This window comes from Nicotiana tabacum, chromosome 3, assembly GCF_000715075.1.
Source record: "Nicotiana tabacum cultivar K326 chromosome 3, ASM71507v2, whole genome shotgun sequence".
Lineage (NCBI taxonomy): Eukaryota > Viridiplantae > Streptophyta > Magnoliopsida > Solanales > Solanaceae > Nicotiana > Nicotiana tabacum.
Genome location: NC_134082.1, coordinates 188,335,464 through 188,356,901, shown reverse-complemented (window position 1 = coordinate 188,356,901; position 21,438 = coordinate 188,335,464). Strand labels below are relative to the sequence as shown.

The window sequence follows — 21,438 nt, the reverse complement described above, 5'->3', positions numbered from 1 at the left end:
TCACCCACTGTGCTTTAAGTTCTGCCATGACGTTTTCAGCTTTTCATAACTCATCCCGCCATTCTCTGACTTCGCTTTCCAATCTTTTTACCAATTGTTCATCGGATCGGCTCCTTGGTTGCTTATCGATGGTTATCTTCTACTGTCGAATCTGAGCCCTAAGTGCTTCATTTTCTCTGGCTAGTCTATTCTTTTCACCTTGATCCGCGGCAACCTGTACACTGTTCTCGAATTTCAGACTCTCGACTTGTTATTTTAATTTACCAATCTCAACTCGGTAGCTTTCTTCCTTTGCTAACCAATCCCACTGCTCTTGGGATGACTTGGCGAAATCTTCGAGATGAGGTCTTTTAGCCGGTCTCCCATATGCTACGTCACCTCTGAACCACTCGTGATACCCTGGAGAAATTTCCCCTTTGACCCTATCAGACACACAAGTGTTTTCCATCAGATATTGACACTCACTCCAAATTTGACGAACCTCTTCCTCAGGGAATCGACCGTCAGGACTAAGTTCAACCACTTGGGTACTCAAATCGTCATCTCTCGGTACTACTTGATATCTGCCGAGTTGCCTCAAAACCCGATATGGTGCATAGGGCTGTATGCTTTTGAGTCCCATCAACAAAAAATGCGGTCGGGCTGCTGGCATATATATGACTTCCTCGACAGACAACCATCCAAGCACCCACTGTATCTGGCTAGCCTTGAGGTTCCGAAATAATAATGCCCAAGCCGTGACTTCTTCAGGTAGATTAGCCCCTTTGATTCTCGTACAAAATTCTCCTATACAAGTTTTCTCAGCCGAACCATAACTCAATAATTGAGAGCGCGGGCACAAATGCTCAATCGTCCACATTTGTAACAATAAGTTACATCTCTCAAAAAATTTGCCCCCAGCTTTGCACGCAGTGAGTGCCCTGAAGATATCAGCCACAATCATAGGTGCTAAAGTGCTTTTCCCCATGGCTTGCAAGGTACTGACGACGCCTGCTACTTTTAAATCAATATTACCATCTTTCCTTGGGAATATTACGAGACCCAAAAAAGCTATCATAAATGCCACTCGTCTGTGTTCCTCCCATTTTTGTCGGTTGTTTCTGCTGCACAGCTTAAAGTCTGGATTATTGAACCCGCCCACATGGCCATATCTATCACACATGAAGCGGAAACTGCAGAAACCCTTAGCAAAATCTGGATGATGAACTGTTCGGGGTATTTTTAAGGAATCCAGGAATCGGTGTATGGTAATGGCCCTAGGAGCAATCAAGTATTTGAATCTCAATGGAGCTTGGTCACTTCCAATGTACCCCGCTATTTCTTCCAATGTTGGGGTGAGTTCAAAGTCTGAAAAATGAAACACATTATGTGCCGAATCCCAATGGGCGACCAATGCCCTGATGATATCCCCCCGAGGCTGAATGTTTAATAAATTCGGAAGGTCTTCAAATATTTTCTCACTTCGTCTTGCCCTTATTTGCCCAAATCATTCCACCACAATTGCAGCTCAAAAGGGATTTTGGTCATTATTGAAAAAGGCTCATTTATCATCGTGCTCATCCTGCACATTTATTAAAGCGTTTAAGCAAAAAGAAAACTTTTATTTAACTCCAAAAACTACTATCTATATTATTGACTCAAAATTACCCCTATATTTCAAATGAAGAACTCAATTCTTAATTCTAATATTTTTAGATAAAAGACCCGATATTGCGACACGACCTTCCTGCGCCTCAGGGGCGAAGATTTTAAGGCTGTGAGGGTCAAAAATCAAAATACGACCAAAGGTGGCTAATTTTGGTTATTTTTGCAAAAGGGAAGGTTGGACCCGATGAGGGTTGCCTACGTATCTCACACCCTGTGAGAATCAAACCATGCGTAGTTCGGGCAAATTAACCGAACTATTTTAAAACATGACTCTTTTTCCATTTTTATTTCTCATGGCAAGACAAACTATTTTCCTTTTCTATTTTTGAAAACAAGACAAAATAATGATTTTTCCATTTTCAACAAACAATAAAACAATCTATTTTTCCATTCTAAAACAAAAGACTTTTTTTTCCTATATATTTTTTAGTAAAACAAAAATAAAACATTTTCCTTCTTTTTTCCTTCTCAAAATTTCGGCAGAGTTTCGCCAGTAATTGGTCATTAATTTTTATTTATAAAATAATCAATTAACTCCCTAACTGATATTTTTTCTCTTCTTTTTTTTCCTTCAATTTTCCAACATTTCCTGAGATTCAGAAACCGGTCAACATGCAAGTTTGAAACAAATATATGTACAGAGCAAGTAGGATGCATCAGAATGGTCTTTTCATTTCAGGTTGCTAGTCCTAGACGGACCCAACCCCTGTGTTGAGTCCCCTAAGTCAAATGCAACGTGATGCAAATAAGCATTCCTACTAGGGATCCGGCATGAAGTCACGTTATTCTATATTCAAAACCTGGGTCAGTGTACTAGACTGTGTACCCGAGCGGACAACTCGAGTCGAGGAGGGGGCAACTTACCGGGAACCAAAAGGCCATCCGGCTTCGTAACTTGTCCGACCTCTTTCTTATTTCAGGGTATGACACTAACAAAATGGGGAGTCTCAACCAGTAAGCACATCCCCGGAGGTGAAGAGAGAAGGGTGTCGGCACAATTTATATACAGTTCAGACAATATCAAAGCGGTAACATTTAGCACAATCAGCATAAAACATGTAGGAAAATCAGATATAATTAAATACAACAATTTTCTAAGCTCAAATTCTGAACCCTGAACCAGAGATTCTGGGTTCGGTCCCCAACAGAGTCGCCAGAGCTGTCACACCTCCTTTTTCACTACCTACACCCCCCAGAAGAAGGGCGTAAAGGAGTTTTTCCAATTAAAGGACAATCGGAACGGGATTTAATTAACTATTCAGAGTCGCCACTTGAGAGATTAATGGTGTCCCAAGTCACCGGTTGAATCCCGAACCGAGGAAATTCACGACTCTGTTAACAGTCCGCGAACCAGAAATCCGAGTAAGGAATTCTATTAACCCGGGAGAAGGTGTTAGGCATTCCCGAGCTCCATGGTTCTAGCACGGTCGCTTAACTGTTGTATTTGATTTTATCTGATTTTAATACATGCTAGCTTATATGCCTTTTATTTAATTTTACACCGCTTTTATTATAATTATTTTTTAAAGAATTGCGACGTCATGAAAACGCGTTTCGAACCACGTCGCAATCAATGCACCCGTAGTTATCAACACATTTTGACTTCGTCGAGATTTGGATTTGAGTCGCATCAATGCGCACCCGAATTTTAAGAAGGTTATTTAATTAAATCGTACCTAAAGATACTAACGTAGTGTTATTTTTGGGAAAAGCCATGAAGTTCGCTAAACGGCCATCCCAAATTCTAATTATTTCGATAATTATTTACTAAGGGCCCCACATTTATTTATTTTTGCGCAGTGAGGCTCGTCTCAATTTGTGAAACTCTTTTCTATCATTATTTATTTTTAAGAATTACGATGTCGCGAAAACGTATTTCGAACCACGTCGCAATCAATGCACCCGCGGTTATCGACACATTTCGGCTTCATCGAGATTTGGATTTGGGTCGCATCAATGTGCACCCGAGTTTAAGAAGGTTTATTCAATTAAATCGAACTCAAAGATTCCAATGTAATATGATTTTAAAGAGGACCATGGAATTTGCTAAATGGCCATCCCAATTTCTAATCATTTTAGTAGCCCATTGTTGACAGTCCGCGCATGTGATTTATTCCGGCAAGACTAGTAGCAATTCCGAAATAGCTACGATTTTCTACTTATTTGTATGCCTCTAAAAGATTAGTTAATTTGGAAATGGATTGCAATGAAATAAAATAAGGACCAAATTTAAAGGAGAATTGGGCCTGCCCATGCCTTAGTGTGATCCGAACGGCCCAACGAAGATAGGTTTATTTCTATTGTAACAATTAATAAAATATCCATGAATCCTTATACTGAAAAAACGTGAATTCTCAGAATCCCTAAATGATCTATCCTACACATTGCCTATCACGACCTGCTGTTCTTAATGAACTAAGTCAATTATGAATGAGTTTGCTTCATGATTTCCAACTGATTTCTATACCAATCTACTTACCATAATTATGATCTTCCAAACGATTTCAGAATCTTAAAACAAAAGCAAACCTTCTATTACACTATAATGATAAGATACCAATGACTAAGCTAAATGTCATCAAACTTGCTCATGAATTCTCATGTCATGTACACGGGTCTAATTGCTTCTGATGACTAATGGAACTCGCACGAATTTTCTGATCAGCCTAGGCCCATGCTCATAGCTTATTCAAATGTCCAATTCAACAGTTCTAAACTACGCATCATTCAACATGTAATCTACCCTACTGAACAAGTTTAATTATACACATCCTGCCAATTACATAACAGGAGACTACACTATTACTATCATTAAAGATACAGGCTACTTTCAGTTGAATAACAGGCCTTGGAACATTTCAGTTCAACTTCAACGAACATACATCAGTGAGATTCAGGGAAATGTACCTGGAAATTGGAATGTAAAATAGAGAAAAGGTGAGGAGTCAGGTACTTTGAACAGCAACAGCAACACACCCAGCAATGTTATACCACAGAAACACAGACAGATTACTTCGAAAATCAGAAATATAAGCCAATTCCCACAGATCGGTCTAGCATACCCCTGTCCCTCACAGCTGAAGTCCAAAACTAGTAATGAGACTCTGAAACTGTTTCAGATCTCCATATTTTGATGTTTTTTCTCTGAATACCCTCAGAATTGAAATGCTAACTAAATAAAAAAAATGAAAGCTCAAATTAAAACTTAGGGCTCAAGGCAAAAGATAGAGCAGACCCCCTTTCCCAAGGCATCTTATGCCCTTTTATAGGCAACCCCCAAAGAGAATGGACTAGGCTCTGATTTGCCAATCAGTCCCTCTCTATTTTCAATTAGCCCCTCTAGTTTTATCTTGCTAAACAAGTAACTGCAGTATAATTATTCAAATTTACACTTGAACCCCATTCTAGAAGGCCCTAAGGCATTTCCTCTACCCATACAATACCTATACTGCCCTTCCCTATACCTTGATATTACTATTCCTATCAGAACTACCCTTTTCCATACCCAGATTACCCCTTAAAGCCTTTTAGAATCACTGAACCTACCCTTATCCCTAACAGTTATACCCAATATCCTAAACCATTCTGAAACTTAACTAAAATTAATTAACTATCAATCAGAAACCCACTAATCAGACTGACTGAACCAATTCTGGTCAATTAACCAACTCAAACAAGCTAAACGAAATCAAACTGAGCTTAAGCTACCACGATTAACATTAAATGAACTTAAAACTAATTATTGAACCATGAACTTATAATCACTCAACCAACTAACAAGCTCAGGATCAAAAGTAATTAACAGAACCTAAACTAACACAATTAAACCCTAAAATTAACAGAACAACAATGAAACAACGACTGCAAATAATATTTTAATCATGCGAGTGAAAGAAGCAGTAAAAAGAAAAGAAAAACACACAAAGGCCTAAAGGATTCCGGCCGGTCTTGAACATCTGAATCCTTTCAGATTTTTGACGTGTAACATCCCTAACCATGTGTTCTTACACGAGAACACATGGTTAAGGGTGCTACGGTTTGAAATCAGAAGGATTTGATTTTAGGGTTTGGACAGCAATTCTTAGATCTAAGATGTGGGTCGTTTCATGGTGATTTGAAAGAAAACAAACACGGATTAGTGTTGGGAAGGGCTGGGGGTTGTAGGGTGTGATTTTGGGCTGATTCGGACAAACTGTCACCTGGCCGGAAAACTTCAAATCAAGATTCGAAGAGTTCCGGCCTTATTCGAGGCAAACCAACGGGTGCAATGGAAAGAGGAGGGTGAGGGGGGCCTGTGGTGTTAATTTCAGGGTGAACGGCGTAGTTCGCGTTCACCGCCGGCAAGGGATTTAGGGGCGGCGCGGATTAGGGTTTGGGGAGAAGGGGTGGGGTGAAGAAGACGATGGAAATGGGGGTAGGGGGAACGGTTTGGACACTTATATACTGGAAACCTCGTTAGTTCCAGACCGTTGGATTGATGAGATCCAACGGCCCTGATCCAAGGACCCCGAAACGATGCCGTTTTATTTAGCAGGGGGCAGACTGGGTAAAGACCTGGGCTGGATTTAATGCATGAGGCGTTTGGGCCAACGGATTAAATGCAAAAGTGGCCCAAATTTGGCCATTAAAAACCAAGCCCTCTATATTCTTTTAAACAATAATTTTCGATTTTTCATTTTGCAATCTTGTATTTTTGTATTTATTTTTCTGATTTTTACAAAGATGAGAAATTAAACTAACAATTAAGCTACAACCAATTAATGCCTAAAATTAACTTGATAACTATTTGCGACTGTCTCACAATTAAAATAATAAAAACATTAAAGTGAACTATTTTTGTCATTTTCTTCATATCCTATTCCAAAACAGGTTAATCCCTAATTAATACTAAAGTATAAAATTAAATCCTAAGTGCAGAAAAATGCGTATTTTTGTATTTTATAAAAATTAACACGCACAAATAAAATGCAATAATTATCAGAAGATGACACCAAAAACGCACAAAAATTGTAAAAATAAAAGAAAAATTATTTTGTTTGGGATTTTGGGAATTATTCATATATAGGGCAAAAATCATGTGCTCACACCTAGGATCCACTCAGACCATTTCTCTTTACAAATTAACTTGGTAGGGCCTCCAAACAACAAACCATCAAGGCCCTTCAGGTTTGAGTCAATGTGGGCTAGCCACCCTTATTTCCCTAACATCATCAATAGGGCCTTCTCTAACCATTCCACCCTTCTTCAATCCACTGAAAGCTTCAAGACTCAGGTAACAAAGTGGAACTAGGAAGTCTTTGGAAACATCTTCCATCAAAAGAAGAGTATCCTGGCAAGAATCTCTAGAATCCAAAAATCTCCTAGCTACCAATTCAGTATTTACCTGTTACACCTTGAAACATAGCTAAATGTTGAACTCAACCTAATCCTCAAAAATGAAGAAGACTTTTGGAAACTTATGTCCTAGAATTAACTAGCTAAATGAGGGTGATGCTAGCACCAGATTCTTTCACATATCCACCCTCAATAGAAAAAGGAGGAACAAAATCCTCTCTCTTAAAGAAGAGAATGGAAATTGGCATCATGACCAAAATGACGTTCATTCAGCAATTGCGGGTTTCTTTACTGATCTATACACAACATCCCAAACTGAAGCCCCTTGGGATCCCACAAACCACTCCACCATGGCACCCATTTTGTCTTAAAGCCAAAGAGCTTTTATGGACAAACCTCTTCATGTGAGTGAGATAAAAAGGGCAGTCTTCTCCCATAAACCCTTCAAATCTCCTAGCCCTGATGGATCCACCCATTCTTTTACCAAAAGTATTGGGATATAGTAGGGGACTCTGTCACAAACTTCTGTCAAAAATGCTTCTCTACAAGCTCTATGGATAACACTATAAACCAAACTCTATTGTGCCTAATCCCTAAATTCCCCCAAGCTTCAATGCTAAAAAAATTCTGGCCCATTGGACTTTGTAACACCATCTACAAGTCAGTCACAAAAAACATTGTGAACAGGATAAAGCCTATTTTGCCCCACATCATTGAGCCAAGCCAAGCAAGCTTTCTCTCTAATAGGAGAGTCTGTGACAATGTCATCATTGTCCAAGAATATATCACTCACTTCAGAAAAATGAGGGGGAAGAGTGGCAACATAATCTTAAAAATTGACCTAGAGAAGGCCTTTGATAGGCTGGAATGGTCCTTTATTAGAGACATTCTAGCTGCTTTCAACTTCCCCCAGGGCTTATCCAAACTCATCATGTCATGCATCAGTACATCATCCATTTCCATTCTTATCAATGAGGGGAAAACAGAGTCTTTCAAACCCTCAAGAGGCATTAGGCAGGGCGACCCTATGTCTCCCTACCTATTCATTATGTGCATGGAAAGACTATCAAGATCCATTGATAAGGCAGTACTACATAACCAATGGCATACCATAAGTATAAGTAGGTCTAGACCAAAATATCTCACCTATTCTTTGCGGATGACCTCACCCTCTTTGCTAAAGCCAATGACAGAAACTGCAATACCATTCTTTCAATATTGCAGAACTTCAATGAGCAGTCAGGACAAAAAATCAATCTCACCAAATCAAGAGTCTTGTTTTCTTCAAAAATCACACAAGATGCCATACAACATCTCGCCAATTATTTGTCCATCAGGCACACAACATCCTTTGGAAAATACCTTGGATTTCCCATACTCCACAAAAAATAATCATCTGCAGAATTTCAATTCATTATTGATAACATGCAATCCAAGATGGCTGGTTGGAAAACTAAATGCCTCAACATGGCTGGGAGAACAGTCCTGGACAAAATTTCTTTGAACAATATCCCAAGTCATGTTATGCAATACATAAATCTATCCACCAAAATCACCAATCAGATTGATAGAATTCAGAGAAACTTCCTTTAGGGCACCATCCCTGAAAGGAAGAAGTTACATCTGATCAAGTGGGAGGTAGTCACTAAGACCAAGGCTGAGGGAGGGCTAGGGCTCCAAAAGGCTAGTATCAAGAACAAAGATTTCCTCACAAATCTGGCATGGAGAACCTATAAGAATACCAATAGTCTATGGGCTAGAGTTCTCATTCACAAACATTGCAACATGTCTAGACCAGTTAGAGCATTTAGACACCCTAAACACCCAAAATCTCCAACCTGGATGGGCATTCTAAAAGGCTGGGAGATATGCAACAAAGCAAGCAGATAGGTAGTCCACAAAGGAAATATGGTTAGTTTCTTGAATGACACTTGGATCCCTAATCAGCCAGCAATCAGATAGATGGTTGAGGGCCCATTAACCCAAAATGACCTTGATGCCAAGGTTAGCTCAATCCACAACCTGGGCAATTGGGACACATCAGCTTCGTCCATTAACACTCCTCCAAGTATTCTGAACCTGTTGAACTCTGTGTTTATCCCCCATGTTACAACTAAGGATGATAATCTTATATGGGATTTGACTCCTAATGGCCAGTTCTCAAATAGTTCTGCTTACTCCTTCCTAAGCAGGACTACAACCAGTCTCCATTCTGGGGAGGAAGGCTCCTTCAAATGGATCTGGAAGCTACAAGCCCCCAACAAAATCAAATACTTCATCCGGCTCCTAACCCATAAGAGACTTTCAACTAAGAGCTTTCTCCACTCTATTGGAATCAACTGTGTCCCTCAAAGTCAATACTGTAACAATGGACAAGAAAACATTACCCATATTTTCTTTGAATGTCCTAATGATGTCCATTTCTGGAATGAAATCCTATCCAAATCCTCAGGAAATGGTTCAAATAATGCTCCAGTTTTCAATGTCCACCAGTGGCAATCAAGATAGAACTCTCTAAAAATGTCCCTTTCAATAACTACATCTGTTGGGACAACCTCATTCCCTTTTGTCTGTGGCACATTTGGTTAAACAGAAACAACAATATATTCAATAACAAGAAAGAACATATCAATGCCAATATCACAATCTCAAAAGCAACTGAATACCTTATGCTTACAAAGAATGACTCAACAAAGGTAACTCACCAGATCCTGTTAAAATGGGAACCTCCATCCAGAGGTTCTTACAAACTGAATACAGATGGAGCAGTAATGGGGAACCCACGAATAGGAGGTTCAGAGGAAATATTTAGAAACTACAATGGCAACTAGATATTGGGCTACACGGACAATATCCCCCAAACAACAAACATAAGGGCAGATGTTCAGGCCCTCATACGGGGTCTACAACTGGCGGAGCAAAACCATTTAGTACCGCTGGAAATAAACACTGATTTAGTTGAAACAGTCAATATACTTTTGAATGGAAGTCTGATTTATGACCCTCTAATTTGTGAATGCAGGTCAATCATCCAAAGGATGGGCAGCGTGGTAGTGAGGCGCATCTACCGGGAGCAGAACAGAGTAGTTGATGCATTGGCCAAGGAAGCAGCAAAGGAGATATTTTTGAACAAATTTATGACATTATCAGTTCCTCCGATGTTTGTCAATGATGTATTTTGCGCAGACATCCTAGGAACTGAACTAGTTAGATCTTTTGTGGGTTGTAACTTAAACACAATCATGCTAAACTTTACAACTATGGGGTCTCTGCGATACCCCAGTAATGTCCCTCATGTGATTCCTTTTGTTAACTAGCATATAAATACAACATCCCTTTTAACCAAAAAATAACGAAATATTCATATTTCATAAAATCTGTAGCAATTATACCATAAATAATATTACTCTAACTTAATTGCCAGGTGAAAACAAAAGCAAAAAATTAAAAAATAAGGTTAACTATATTTTTTTTTAAAAAGAAAGATGATAAAGAAACAAGGAGTTGAGAAGATAAATAATAGCACTTGTACACTTGAAAACAACCAATGGTATGTAGCTAATTGGAGATTAAAGTAATTAGAATTGGAGTTAAAATCAAATTAGGAGGAAAAAAAAAAGAAGGCAAACCTATTCTTTTTTACCTTTAATGTTGGAGTTCGCAAAAAACAAGGGACGAAGACAAAGTGAGTTATAGGTTAGAGATTTGGAGTTAAAACGAAAAAAAGGTAAAGATTAACATAGAAATAAATGGTGTAATAAGTTAGCTCATAACTGAAAAGAAAAATAGGAAACAATCCCACCACACTAAATTTGTTGTTTCAAAAAATGGACTTTTCATTGTTCCAGAATAATAAATTTAACAATACAATACAATCAATTTTAACTAAACAATCAAAACAATATTATTTTGAGATAGTAATACAATACGATATAATGGGTAACAGACATCCAAACAAGTTGTAAAGTTATGAGCAGAATTAGGCTCGATTTCGATTCATACTGAAAAATAGGTGAACAGTTGATAACAGATGGGGTCAGCGCTAGCAAGTTAGCGCAACAGCTTAGTGTTTTGTTTTCTTCGCTTTTTTTTTCTTTTTTACATAAGGTCCGCATGAAAGCGGTTGCTAAGGCTTGTAGTTTGCTTCTGTCCTAGTCAATTTTGGATTGAAGCTGTTCTGACTGTCGTATCTTTTTTGAACTGAATACCTTCCTCTATTATCTCTGGTCTGTCTCTTTTTGAGAGAAGATTTTTAGTACTTTCTATGATGGGTGTTCAATCAATATTTTTGTATATTAGTACTAATTTCCAACATAAAAATATACAGCTTCGTTAAACACAATAGGCAGGGGCATATGTAGCATTAAGGTGACGGTAACTTTCGATGCGGAGTATAACTTAATATGTAATAGTCTACTATAATTGTAACAAATAGTAGATATGAACCCATAACTTTAGGAATATAATGGGTTCAATGCTAAAAATCTTAAAGGTTGAACTCAAAAAGTTTAAATCTTGAATCCGCCTTCGACAATAGGTGCTTGACCACCCATAAGCTTCAATGTTGATCCGCCGCCGAAAGTGGTCTAACGCGCATCTCTATTATCTTTTTACTAGTAGTTCCAATTTTTAGCTGCTAAATCTCTTTGACTATTTTACTGGCACGTGCTTTCTCTCAACAATACTATTTTGTTCGTCACGATTTAAACATATGAAGAAAAAAATTGTCTCTGTTACGTCTCTACTAAAAATTTAAACTTAGTCTTACATAATTTTGACTCACCGTATTGACTGTCATCCAATTAAGTGCTTTGCAAGAGTTATAGAAGAAATAGAGTCCGTTGTATATTCTGTAAGAACAAGTTTATTTGGGATATTCCAGAAATCTTAAGCACTTTCTTTTTTGGTAAATATTGTGAAGTATTCTCTTGAATTTTTTCCCCAAATATGCTTACTCTCTTTTGTATTCATCTTAGCAAATTTATTTTTATCTGTCCATGGAGATAGGTTTGATTAATCAAACATATTATTCAATTCGTTTTTCTATAAAATAAAAAAAAACGTGTTTGTCAAATTTCGCACTATCCAATTTCTGATCATAGTGAGTTAATGAGACTTCCCTTAAGAGAGTCTCAATTGCATTATTTCTTGTACCAAAGTCTACTTTGGTAACTTCAGCCATGTCTCAAGAGATGGTATTCCATATTAGATTTATTCCCCTAGGCCCTAAATAAAAGGCAAGATATTTGAGATCTAGCTTTAAATCATTCCATATTAGATTGTTCCCCTAAATAAAAGAAATGACGTAGAAATGACGTTATAAGTGACAAAAACAAAAATGCTTTTTATTTACTAGTGAATGCTCCAGCTGCTCATCAAAGTCACCAAGTAATTGCATCAAAGAAGTGAACTTTTGAGCTCCTTCACTAAAATGCTAATAGAATACTAGCAAAGCTCCATATTACTACTTGTCGTAACAAACTGCATTCATTCCAAAATATTTGTCAATAAATGGTAATTTAAACAAACCTCTGGTGATTACAACAACAACAACAACAAATCCAGTAGTTTTCCACAAGTGGGGTCTGGGGGGTAAGATGTACGCAGTCTTACCCCTAACCCCGGAAGGGCAGAGAGGTTTCCGATAGACCCTCAGCTAGAGAACAGCGGAAAATAAAAAGGTACTTGCAACAAGTAAGAATAACAGCAAGATAAAATAAGATCGAATCCAAGAATGCAGTGAAACTCTAGATAATAATAGCAATCTATGAATAAAAAGATATCATACTAACACTAATGCTAGCGAACTGAGTAAGACAAAGAGAAAACGCTCGGCTACCTACAAACCTTCTACCCTAATCTTTGACCTCTATACCCTCCTATCTAAGGCTGGTCACTGATTGATTACTTTAAATAGTTAATAGAAGAATGGTGCACTCCTTTAAACTCGCATATTAAAAAAATCAAATGCCGTGGAAATTTATAGTTAAACCAGCATATTTTTTTGAGAAAGGTAACAGTGGTATTATAAATCTCCAGCATAAAGACTCTATTGGGATTAAACCAGCATGTTAATATAGTCAATATAAGTATGAGAAAGCAAAAAATACATAAGCTTAGCGTATTGAACATTTATGTGCCACAGATTGGCTCGTTTGGTCAACTGAGCTAGCTCCAGCTTGAACAGTTATAAGCTAAGACAGGCTTAATTAGCTCACAAGCAGGTTTGACTCACTCACAGCCTTGCTTCCAATAGAAAAAGGGAGCTCTATTGGCACAAACTGGTCGTGGTTGAGGCAACATTCAGCAACTCTTACGCTACTTATAGAACGTCATATTGATTAACTTCAAAGCTTAAGTAAATCCTAAGACACTTTTTAACAAACAACGGACATTCATTTAACATAATATTACAAACAATGACATCGCGCACAACTAGCTTTTACTTTGTCATTCTAACATGCAACACCTCCCATTCCTTTATTAATTTCAATACACTCAAACCAGAAAGGTGGCATAAGGAGCAACAGATTCCTCCTATTGACACCATGCATTTTAATTGATTCCCCCCCACAAAAGCTCCATAGGCAAGAAATATTGGCAGTGAGAGATGACTTACAGTTCTTTTCTTCCAAGAGTGATTACCAGGCTGGTCATCTCCAGCTACAGGTGCTAAAATCTTCATTTCAGCATATTCAGAATTTGGGCTGGGATAATATTAAGACAAGGAAATGTCTTTCTTAAGAGGTGTTTAAAAATACCAAAAATAATATGGGCCGAATAGTCAGTAGCCTCATGCTATGAAGGCTTTGACTGAAATGAAAGATCACAAGGAAATGTCATTTGATGCTTAAAAGGAAGCAATCTAATATATGCACCAGCTTGCATGCTTACAAATTATTAACAAGTTATATCAACTAACCAAGAATACTTCCCAACAGTTTTACCTGTGTCTAAAAGGAAACAATGCAAATGCCTCAATGTGAAGTCCACTCATTTCTTCAAAATGCAAAATCACAACCACAAGTACTTCTGTCATAAGCAGAAATCAAGAAAATTACATTAGTAAGTCTATTTTGTGAACCAAATGGACACTTAGATGACACCATAACTTGAACTTCTCAGTCCAAGGATACAGCACTTCGACCCTTAAGCATCGACAATGCTTAACCCACTTTATAAACACTACTAATATTATTCTGAATAGTTATAAAGTCAATTATTACATATTTTTTTTTGGTATATAGAATGCCATGCAATTGACGGAAATTCTTCTGCTATAATTCTGACTGCACCAGGAAACAGGGCAGATGCAATCCCAATCAGAAACAACAATGAATTCCAACAATCTTCAATGATCAATTGTCCTGATGCAAAGAGATTTTAAGGTATGGATCGTCCTTGTACTTCAAGTATTGAGGAAGTTCGAGAGCTCTTTCTGCAATCTTCCTGTCCTCATGAATCTTAGCTATCAAGGCTTCAAGTGATGAAAAGTTGGCCTGTAATATTGCAAATAGTCGGTAATATGAGCAGGTGCTTTCAGAAAGAAAAAAGAAAGATAAGAGTAACTAGGCCACAATACCTCCGGCCGTATATAGCCCACAACAACTAGGTGCAATTCCTCACCATAAAAGTCCTCATTGAAGTCATGAAGCAACCATGGCTCCTAAAAAGTAAAGTTGTCTTCAACAAACCAAAAAAAATCAAGAATAAGCAAGAAGCATATGTCACGACACACTTACTATAGCTTTCTCTGTGTTATTAAAATATGGATTCCAACCAATGCTCATGACCATCTTGTAAACACCACGAGCTGATAATCCTGCCCATCCAAAATATACACCCGCTGGATGTTCTGAAAGAATGGCTGAATAACCTTCTGGGGATAAATTAGCTGAAAAAATATTTGATACCATAAGAATAGAAAAAAAACATCAAACTGTTAGGTCATACAAGGCAAGAAAATAATCATTCAAGCCCCTCTAACAATTGTAGGTGTTCGAATGCAAATAACACATTGACATAAAATCAGAATCTCTGATATGATAGGTTCACAAGAAACTAAAATTCCAATAACAAACTTATGAGAAATTCTAACAGCCACTTCAAGCGAATACAGATACTGAGTCAAGCATTAATATTAGCCATTCAGCAGAAGGAATAATGACGAGTATACCTGTGGGGATCCCAAGAACCTTTGAGCCGCGCCCAAATCCCTTTATGACAGGACCACCTATATACCAAGGTTCTAAGGGCAAAGTACCTTCTATTCCTGCATATGCTTCCAGTCAAAAATTGAAAGAGAAATCAAGTACATTCCATACAAGTAAAGCAGTCACAAAGACTTACTATCTTGAAATGCAGGTAATCCCCACTTTTCTAGTTGCAAATCTAGAAGAGAAGTGATCACTTCATCAGCGGAAGTATAAAGATGAGACTGCTTTGCAAGAGATGGTACAGCAACAACTGCCATTCCAGCAGCCTTACCAGCAGTAACACCTGGTCTAACATAGGTATCCGGTCGAGTTAACTTTCACCAAGTTATGAGATAAACAATCTACATCCAATTCAAAACTAATATGGACTTCAGAGAGTAAAGGACCATATTTCAGCCTAGAAAATGCAAAAGCGATGACAAGGAATTTTAAACCTCATTATCCATGAAAAAAAAAATCTAATAACTATAGAAATTATAAATTATGATGTCAGAAGTTAGTAGCTAACGTTATTCAGTCCTATGCTGATATCCATCATAACATGTGTAAATTTGAGCTGAGTATGATAAACTCAAACAAACCCCTCAATATCTTCTAAGGAGAAAAACCACCCCCCTGATACCCTTCTTTTTCTTCCTTCTATTTACCAGTAGTTAGATCTTCTAACGTGCTCCTATGCTTGTGATAGGATATATAGCGACATAATCTTTGAAGATAAAAACTCACATTGAATCTTCAATGACAAGAAAGCTGGATGGATCCATGTTGAGTCTTTTAGCTGCTTCAAGAAATCTTCCAGAAGAAGATATACAAGAGTTAATTCAACATCCATAATACCAGATTATGAAATGAGGAGGACAAAGATAAACAATTCATCCAGTTTTACATTTCCGGAGATGGCTTTCCAGCTTTCACTTCGTCTCCTCCAACAATGGCTGAGAATGATTCTTTCCATCCTGAAAATAATAAAGAATATCCCAATCAAAGCACCAAGCATAAATGCTATCTTACATGCTGGACTGGCACAAAATACCTTCACAAGGAAAGAAATACCTCTCTAACTAGATTTTAAAACCCTACCCTGATGATGAAAAATTTTGGTCTCTATGTTAGACCGAGAAGAATTTGAAGCCAATGCCATGGGTACACCATGACCCCTCAAATGGTTAATCAACCGATTGGCCCCTGGAAGAGCTTTGATATTGCGCCACCTATATCAAAATGATTAACAAAGTTCTATAAGAACTTAGGACTGGAAAGTATCTGCAGAATACAAAAGATATACAAGTTCCACAACAATATAGCAGAAGCTCTCGCAAGCAATCAGAGAATGAAAATCAGAGTTTTACTAGCTCAAAGAAAAGAATTCTAAAGGTAACACCAATCCAGTATTGCTTTCACTCTCAGCAAGAGCCAAGAAAATCATGTTCCTCAAACTAACAAGACCATAGATGAGTTGTTTACCCTTATTCTTCCTGGGGGGGGGGGGGGGCCCACCCCCCCCAAAAAAAAAACAGGAGAACAAAAGAAAAGGGAAAAACTTCACTCCATTTAAATTAAAAACCAACAAGTTCAACATACAAGAAACACATATGATCGACGAACAAACAAAACATAGTCATTTCTTTTTCTTTTTGTAATAGTTAATGTAGCTTCATTCTTTCATTCCTTTTTTTTTCCTTTATTTCTTTTGGAGATCTTCTTTGCTAATCAATAAATAAATATATATCACCAAAAGCAAAAAAGATAAAAAGAAAGAAACATGTATATTTGCATTTTCTAAATTGGAGATCAAAGCTTGGTTCCCCTATTAGCAATTCTCCACAATTTAATTACCACTTGTACCTACTTAATTTTCAATAAGGGTTTTGAAACGAACACCCCAAAACTCTGTTCTCTAGTCCTCTCTTCTCTACTAACTAATTTGCAATCTATCATCATGCTCCAACTATAAAACAGCATACTGTTTTACTTTGTAACATTATTCTTAACATCCATTAATAGGATTTAAGGAAAAGAGTCTGCCTATTAATATTTTAGTGTGAATAATCCTCCAATAGTCTATTCAATTTCAGTTTGTAGCAATCAATAAATAGAAAGGAAATGAAACTATTTTTGCTGGTTTCTTACTGGTCAGAGAGCATTGGGTAAAATTGTGAAAGAAATTCATCTGTTGATAATGGGAGCCCATAATCTTCGACAACTGCAGCTGCAGCTTCTGTAGGGGTTTTCCCGACTATTTTAGGAGCTTCTCTCCCATCCCATTGCTTTCCATACTTAACTAAGAAAGCCTTTAAAATCTCACTCACAACACCATCTGTCAACACAAAGAGGTCAAATTAAAACTGGAAAACTGGAGGCTAATAAGAAACGCAAATGCACAAAGGGAAGACATTTGCAATATAAAGTTTGATACTATGCAGCTGTTAACTCTATAACAGCAAGGAATTTCTGTCGCACAAGAGGGACTTCACAATAATATATCATCATCTTTGAGAGCCAGAGTGCATCTCAAATTCTGCATAGAAGTTCCAAATAGCTGCTGGCACACTAAGCAATCTCATATTAAGCATATTCTCAAACAAGATAATTTGATAAAAGAACTTCAAAACAATAAAAAAACTTTTACTACAATCTACAGTTAGAGTAAAGATTACAAAAGTCAAAGATAGTGAAATAGTGAATATATTTTTCCAAAGTTTCCACTCATTTCATATTGCTATTGGACAATGTAAAAATTGGAAGGAAATGAAAGGAACTCTGGCTTATGATTTTGAATGATTAGAAGTTCATAGTTATCAAGAACAAATACCATGAATGATCTAGGAGAATGGCCAAGAATATAATTTTACAAGTGTAAAGTCAATATTCTCAAAAAAAAAAATACGATTCTCAAAAAAAGTGTAAAGTCAAACAAGACTAGCACTACCAACCTGTATTAAGAAGTGTACCATCCAAATCAAGGATGACACCAGAAACCAGCTTCTTCAAAGTTCGTTCAACAGACATGGAGAGCAATATCTACCACGCAGAAACAGAAACCTATGTTCACATTATGTGAATAAATGAGATATACTGGCACGCTAATAAAGCTAAATGCATGAATTTAATCTTGAAGTCAAATGTAGACATAAATCAATATACAAACATCTGTGTATCATGATTCCATCAAAAGTAACACTACTATTACTTGGAATTCATTTTAAGCTTCCTGGTCACCATCAAAACTGTATAAGTGCATATGGGTACGAGGCATAGAAGTATTCAATATTAGGAGAAAATATATACTAACTTTCCATTCCACAGCGTAAAGAATCATATCAAAGGAATAAACATAGCTATCTGTGTAGCCTATGAACTCATTCTGATACCATATTGCTCATCCCCAACTAGAGATGTCAAAGGGGCAGGTCGAATAAAATTTGGACTAGTTAAAACGGATTTAGTGAAACAAAGTTAAGATCCAATGCACCGAAAGTTTGCTCGAGTCAATAGTGGTAGGTTAATTTGGACCAAATAAAAGGGCATAACACAACCCAACCAACGCAGAAGTCTTAGGTACACAAAGCTGAGATTTATAGAATTTCAATGTAACAGCCTCCGGTTTGGCCCAAAAGAGTTCAGCTTGCTAACAAAAATTACTCCTTAAAAGAGTTAAAATGGAAAGGAGCAAATAAACTATAAACCTGACATAAGGTTATCAACTTTTGCTAAGACATATTCACAAACAATTTGTCTTTCTCTACGAGTAAGAATAGAGAAAATTGTATTCATCAATTGAAGCTGTTCCCCCAAATTAAGAAACTCTTATTAATGAAAGTTCAGGTGATCATTGCTAACTGCTGAGTTTGAGTACCACCGGAAACGAGTTGTGTCGCGTGTGATTAATCTACCAAGTAAGAAAGTAAATGAAATTTTTTAAACATAATCAACCAATAAAGTATCAAATTCACCTATCTATGCAACTGTAGTCAGCCTTCTTTACCAAACAATCTACACAAAAACGTTTCCAGCTTTTTTCAACAACCTCGAGCCATGCCAAGGAGCTTATTTTTTTTTTCAAATAAAGTAATAATTTATTGATGTTGTGGAAAATTGTTCTGATACAAATATACGGTTCTGCACTCAATAGCTAGCAGAAACCGCATGGGTTCACCAAAAGTTTACTAAAAACGAAGATTGGTCAATTGCCCTTATCTCAGCCACATCCCAATTAAAGCTCGTAATCTAAACTTAATGTGAAATTAGATCCTTTAATGTGAGAAATAATTATAATTCCAGAAGACGAAAAGAAGGGGGAAGAGAACAAGTATGAACTAAGAGAGAAATTTCCTAGAAACAAATCGTCAAATATTAGATATAAGCATCGATAAATGTAAAAGAGAAGACGCAAATGAGGAGTAACAGAAGAACCTGAGAATTGAGCCTAATCTTAGACAAGGCCGTTTAGAAGAATTCAATGTAATAAATCTGTCTTATTTGCCATTTAAGTGATTTTTTTATTTTTATTTTTATTTTTTGGTATGAGAAACTTAACGTCACTACTGTCAGAGTGGTGCATGCCTTTCTATTTAGTGAATTCAATGTCAACAATGGTGCATGCCAATAAGTGGAGTTTGGACACGTCACACTTATTAAAGATAAAGCACTGGAGAAATAGAGAGTGAGTGAGAAACCGAAGTTTGTCTACCTTTGGATTGATTGCCATCGCCGAAATTTGGGCCAGAGGCCCATGAGCCATTGGTCCACTGCACGGATACCCACTTTTGGTTAGATGGAAAAAAATATTCTTGTCAGAGTTAGTTAGAATTTTGGGTGACGTGGAAGAGAGAGGGGACCATAGAGGGTTAGGGCTTACGTGGACTCGCCAGTTTTTCTGAATTTTCCGGCGAGTTTGGGTTCAGTCACTGGCGGCCCAAGGTTTGAGGTGTGGGGTGAGACGGCTGGAAAAATAGAAGGGATTTAGGGTTAGGTTTTGGGAAATATTATATAGTTGTGGGGAAGGATATGGGCTGTTAGATCTTAAAGGAATGACGATTCAGATTAAAAAGGGCAAAAAACATAAGTATGCACTGTTCTAGAAAATTTAACATAAGCATAGCAGAAATTCATAATTAACAAAACTGGCAGCAAATTCGGCGGTTACAAATCTATTATGGCAACTAATCTTAACAATAACATAATAGATTCCTAAATCAGAGGAGGGAATCTTCTATCTATCTATTTTTAATATAGAAAAGGAGAGACAAATTCATAATACTGTGTCAAATGTCAAAATGAATTATCAACACCTGTTATATTTTAGGACAAAACTCCAATATTTTTGGAATTCAAAAAATTTTAAAATAAAAAAGAAATTACAAAATTTTAATATTAACCAATTCAGTTATTAACTTCATGGAGTCCCACATTTTTTGGCACAAACTTTGTAAGACTGAAAACTAAAAAAATAGTTGTTTCAATTCTAGATTCCCAGGTTTTTCATTAGTTATTTATTTCATTTATTAAAGACCTTATAAATTCATCAAAAACTTTTTGCATAGACATAGTAATAAAGCAAAAAAAAAAAAAAAAAAAACTCCACGATTGATCGTGGCTATGGATCTGCCTCACATGTTGGGCAGCTATTTATTACTGTATTTATTAGAATTAGAATTGGAAATTAGATTTTTTTGGTTAAGAATAATCAATCAATTATCTTAAAAGTTCACGTTTAATTAGAGTTATTATTCCTAATAATAAGGAGATAGACAAAGCAACAATTACCATCTTTTTGAAGTCCTCTTTCAAGTCAAAGCCTTCACGATTTTACTTTAGTTACAATTACAATTCCTAATAATAAGGAGATAGACAAGGCAACAGTTACAATCCTCACCAAACGCATATGTTCTCAATTCCTAACGCTTCAAGTTTCAATTACAATGGCGCTCAAGGCAGAAAAAAAAATCAACAAAGGAGAAGAAATTTACCAATGAAGATGATCTAAAGGTAGAAAGTTTTTTTTCCCACTTTTTCATCTACATATGTATTTAGGACAAGGAGTGATTTGTATAGCAGGTCGTGATTACAAAAGAACTTGGAGCGAAAAAACAAGTAAAATTATTGATTTGTGCTGGTAATAATCTTCACCAATTTAGTACATTTCTTATGGTTTTCATTTCTCTAATCCCTTTTTTTCCTTACTTATCTTCTTCTTTTGTTTGGTCCAAGGTTATAAGTAGGAGATTGAGTATCTAAATGT

General features: G+C 36.8%; 1 protein-coding gene across 5 annotated transcripts; it reads right to left on the bottom strand.

The window, feature by feature from the left end:
- Nucleotides 1-13,954: 13,954 nt before the first annotated feature.
- Nucleotides 13,955-20,160, bottom strand: LOC107795108 (bifunctional riboflavin kinase/FMN phosphatase-like). 5 transcript variants are annotated; one of them, XM_075250318.1, is made up of 11 exons: nucleotides 19,888-20,160; nucleotides 18,131-18,239; nucleotides 17,328-17,514; nucleotides 16,278-16,408; nucleotides 16,084-16,153; nucleotides 15,924-15,989; nucleotides 15,331-15,485; nucleotides 15,158-15,253; nucleotides 14,724-14,875; nucleotides 14,564-14,647; nucleotides 13,955-14,480 (listed from the first exon to the last, which is right to left on the bottom strand). In XM_075250318.1, exons 2-11 carry the CDS (start codon nucleotides 18,204-18,206, stop codon nucleotides 14,340-14,342), a joined length of 1,158 nt encoding a protein of 385 aa, XP_075106419.1. In that variant the 5' UTR covers nucleotides 18,207-18,239; nucleotides 19,888-20,160; the 3' UTR covers nucleotides 13,955-14,339. The 5 variants fall into 5 exon arrangements, with proteins under 5 accessions (XP_075106419.1, XP_075106417.1, XP_075106418.1 ...); XM_075250316.1 differs by having other exon boundaries at nucleotides 18,131-18,218; nucleotides 19,888-20,069; XM_075250317.1 differs by lacking the exon at nucleotides 19,888-20,160 and adding an exon at nucleotides 19,611-19,746.
- Between the last annotated feature and the right edge of the window lie 1,278 nt (nucleotides 20,161-21,438).